This window comes from Mercenaria mercenaria, unplaced genomic scaffold (genome assembly GCF_021730395.1).
Source record: "Mercenaria mercenaria strain notata unplaced genomic scaffold, MADL_Memer_1 contig_4506, whole genome shotgun sequence".
Classification (NCBI taxonomy): Eukaryota; Metazoa; Mollusca; class Bivalvia; order Venerida; family Veneridae; genus Mercenaria; species Mercenaria mercenaria.
Window position 1 is genome coordinate 24,161 of NW_026462739.1, and position 4,820 is coordinate 28,980.

General features: G+C 36.7%; 1 protein-coding gene across 1 annotated transcript; it reads left to right on the forward strand.

Annotated features, from left to right (window-relative positions):
- Window positions 1–218: 218 nt before the first annotated feature.
- LOC128553924 (uncharacterized) lies at window positions 219–1,381 on the forward strand. Its single transcript, XM_053535124.1, has 2 exons — window positions 219–715; window positions 996–1,381. Exons 1-2 carry the CDS (start codon window positions 226–228, stop codon window positions 1,187–1,189), a joined length of 684 nt encoding a protein of 227 aa, XP_053391099.1. The 5' UTR covers window positions 219–225; the 3' UTR covers window positions 1,190–1,381.
- Window positions 1,382–4,820: the final 3,439 nt, after the last annotated feature.

Consider the following 4,820-nt stretch of genomic DNA (forward strand, 5'->3'; position numbering starts at 1 on the left):
TGTTAAATACATTACATGTAAATGTAGCGGTTTGAAAACAGCTAAGCAATGTTAGATGAACTATGACACTAAAATGTCAACAGCATTGTTTTAAAGTGCCGATCCTGCCAGATAAGCGTTACTTTATACAAATGTATATCACTTTTCATGTCCTACATTAAAATCTTTTTACTTAAGGACATACCAATTAGATAAGCCACAGAGTATTTGAAATTCACTTCAAAAATGTGGACCCATTTTATTCTAATTTTCCTTTTTCGACAAAGTTTTACAGCTGATTCCGCGAAATCGTTTAAACTTATTTCGGATAACGAAGTGAAAAGCATTGATTTTCTTGCAAATGCCGTAAGAGACGATACACTCATCCAGTATCTTGTTGAACGTATAGAAAATATCGAACGTTTTGCAAAGACGGAACACGAAAACAATCTTGTTTTGAAAGAGCGCGTGGTTCAACTTGAAGCTCGAGATAGACAGCGCGATCATCAGTTTGCCGAGATTCAGGAACGATGTGAACATCTGGAATCGAAATTGGGACAAGAAATGATTAGTAGAAGATCCAATGAGATTGATACACCAGTGAACCAAAATGCTTCAAGTCGCCATGGTAGCCATTCTGGTGACGATATATTTCATGTCAAACAGTTGATGGCGTCACATGAACGTAACTATGGAAAGAATCACAGCATGATGAAGAAAGCAAAGCATACTCGTGGTAGGCAGTATTGTTTGTTTATTAATTAAACTAGACAGTTAGATACGGATTTAATGGATGAATCGAAGCTTATTACTGAACCATTCATAGAAACGTTTATAAATAACGATTCGGATGCAGAAAACTTTAACCTTACGCAGCTGTGTTTAAGTGATATTTTACTAATATAAAATTGCTATTTTTATACAATCTTTCATAGGATGTTTTGCGATAGTGTTCAAATGTCACGTCCCGGTGAGGGCTTGACCTTTGCTCTGACAATTATGTTTTTATTTTTTAGGTAGTGATGATTACAGGATACTAACACCTGTGAACGAAGAACCAGTTGCTTTCTTCGCAACGCTCGGAAAACATATGGTCAACACAGGGGTCAACCAAGTTATTCCAAGTTCATCACCAATGTCGGCAATAGCTATAACCCTCACGCGGGAGACTTCCGAGCGCCTGTCACTGGAATTTACATATTTTCAGTGAGCCTGTTGACGTTACATGACAACACGTATTTAAAATACGCATTTCGGAGGAATGGTACTGTGGTGTCCAGTATGTATCTTCGTGGAGAAACCGGATCTCAAACCGTGGTATATGAACTTAATAAAGGTGATGATGTCGCTGTAATATGTAGGCAAGCGGTGGATGAAAGCCTCAATGGAAACGGATACAGCACATTTGCAGGTTTCCTTTTGCAAAAGACATACCCTAGTGCTAATATTGTTGGCAGAAAATAAAAGTTTAACATCTTCAGTTTGTTAGAGTATTATTGCATAAGATACATAATTACAGTGATTAAAACAACTTTCCTTGTATCCCAAATATATACCAAAATCCATATTCTGCGAATAATCGTGTAGTGGTTTATTATTTGCTTTCTTTTGATCTAGAAAATAGTTACTCGTCTTTCTTGAGATTTAAAGTTAAGGTATGGAATGGGTGCATTCTTAAGCTTGGCTATGTATGAAAATAAACTAGAGGTCTCTACTTCGATCATCTGAGTATCGTTTTCTTCATTGTTATTTTTCGAAGGAGGAAGAATGGTGTTATGCTGTAAGGATTAAGTGAGCGAAATGTATCGCTGTAACAAAAATGGCGGAAGTTTAAACGGAAAATACATGTGACAGAGATATGTTTGAGTGGTAAATAGGCACAACTACATGAACAGGCATGTATAACATGTAGAAAAGTGTCATATTTACAGGGGAAAAGGGCAAAATTACGTCAAAAATCAAGACATTTATTTGTAAGCGGTACACCCGAGCGCAAAACCTTTCATAAAACATTTTTGTCTTCATACTTATCCGACTGTAAAGACAATGTAGCTAAGGAATAGGCTTTGCGCCACAGCACTGGCATATTTATTTCGTGAAATGTAAAGCAAAAACCAACATACCAGTCGAAAATATTTCTGCCACGTGTACTTTCTGTTTAAATTTCCGCCATTTTGTTACAGCGATACATTTCGCTCACTTAATCCTTACAGCATACCACCATAAGTCCCCCTCCCCCTGATTTCAGTGTTATAAAATAAAGCATGAAAAAAGTACGCTTTAGGCAATTTATTATTGAAATCAAAAATTCAGTATGGATAGAACACAATAATTTGATTTTATCCAGTAATATTATATTCCAATAATGGTGATTGCATGTATATGAGAAAATCATTTTCCCATTCTTTTTTGTAAGTTTTCAAGGATCACCTTGATTGGTATGACCTTTCTCATCATAAGTATGATATTTTAAGATATTGTTTTTAAACACAACAAGGCAGTCTGAAAGACAGCTAAATCCCCCGCCACTGGTATGGATAGTGAAAGGGTAAATCTTTGACCTTGAGCTGTGACCTTGACCTTGAATTGACATGGCTGACTCATGGGTTCTGCACATTGTCTTGATGGGGTGATTATTTGACCCACGTTTCATGAAATCCTTCAAGCGGTTTAGGGGATACAGAGCTCAGACATTAGACCTTGAGTTGTGACCTTGACCTTGAGTTGACATAGATGACTCATGAGTTCTTGATGAGGAGATCATTTGACCCAAGTTTAATGTAAATCCTTCAAGGGGTTTAGGAGATACAGAATGAACACAAAATGGAAGGCTCAAACCTTTGACTCTAAGTTGTGACCTTAACCTTGAGCCGGCATAGCTGACTCATCAATTCTGCACATCGTCTTGATGAGGAGATCATTTGAACCAAGTTTGATGAAAATCCTTCAAGGGGTTTAGGAGATACAGAGCGGACACAAAATGGAAGGCTCAAACCTTTGACCTTGAGTTGTGACCTTGACCTTGAGTTGACATAGATGACTCATGAGTTCTTGATGAGGAGATCATTTGACCCAAGTTTAATGTAAATCCTTCAAGGGGTTTAGGAGATACAGAATGAACACAAAATGGAAGGCTCAAACCTTTGACTCTAAGTTGTGACCTTAACCTTGAGCCGGCATAGCTGACTCATCAATTCTGCACATTGTCTTGATGAGGAGATCATTTGACCCGAGTTTGATGAAAATACTTCAAGGGGTTTAGGAGATACAGAGCGGACACAAAATGGAAGGCTCAAACCTTTGACCTTGAGTTGTGACCTTGACCTTGAGCCGACATGACTGTCTCATAAGTTTTGCACATCGTCTTGATGAGGTGATCATTTATTCCAAGTTTCATAATTATCCTTAAAGAGGTTTAAGAGGTACAGAGCGGTAGCCTCAAACATTTGACCTTGAGTTGTGACCTTGACCTTGAGCCGACATTACTAACTCATGGGTTCTGCACATCGTCTTGATGAGGTGATCATTTGATTCAAGTTTCATGATTATCCTTCAAGGGGTTTAGGAAATACAGAGCGGACACGAAATGGATGGCTCAAACCTTTGACCTTGAGTTGTGACCTTGACCTTGAACCGACATGGCTGACTCATGGGTTCTGCACATTGTCTTGATGAGGTGATTATTTGACCCAAGTTTCATGAAATCCTTCAAGCGGTTTAGGAGATACAGAGCGGACACAAAATGTTACGGAAGGACGGAAGATGGAAGGACGGCCGGAGACCATTCCTATAACCCTTGTGGCGGGGGATTAAAAAAAAATTATGGAGTATTCACTATACCCGAGTTTTATTATCATTATTATTTTTAATATAATTATCATTATATCTTTTATTAATTTTTTTTGTAATATTATATAATGATAATAAGATATTAATAATTATCTACTCAAACAAAAACATTTCCTAATAAACACTATCAAAACATCTTATAAACACTATAAAAAAACCCCGCTTTTTCGGTGTCTGTTAGTGCGTTCCATTAGTGATCCATGGAAACAATCAAGAAATGGTTGCAATGGATCGCTAACGGAACGTGTTCCATTAAATGGATCGCGATTTTGAAGAGAGTTATTAACTTTACAGAGTCAGGCAGAAGGCTTTCTCCTCTTTTATCAGGAAACACATGGTTTTACTCCCTTCAATTTACCATCACAGCATATCTGAAACTGAAACTGAAACTGAAACCGAAACTGTTTTATTTGATTAAACGCCTATTTTTACGGAAAACATATTCAATGGCGTTTTACAAATACATAAAAATACGACAAAAAATTAAGATATTTAATGACATATAACATAAATGAGCATAAATATCATTGTGAATAAACTATTTAGTAAGCATTAAAAAAAAGGATCAGACATCAGAAAAGATTAATAAAATATTAGAACATTAAGGTACGGTAAGACAGCTGTTTGTTATCAAGGTAAGAATTCGAATATATTTACACAATAAAATCATCCAGTCCGTGTCACTTCAATCTCTTAAAAAAATACAGTCACAGTTTCTAAAAGAGTGCATAGTAATTTCCAAAATAATAAGTTTTCAACTTCTTTTTGAAAACATCTATTGTGTCTGAGTTCCTTATTTCGAGAGGCAATTCATTCCAGAGTTTAGGTCCAACAGTACCAAAACTTCTGTCGCTGAACGTTTTGCGCTTGTTGAAAGGAACAACGAAACACCCAGTAACGGAATTTGAAAAACGCAAGTTCCTTGTCTGTGTTTGTTTTACGAGAAGTTCAGAAAGATATTCTGGAGAGTTTCTTATCTTCTAGTTGCTATG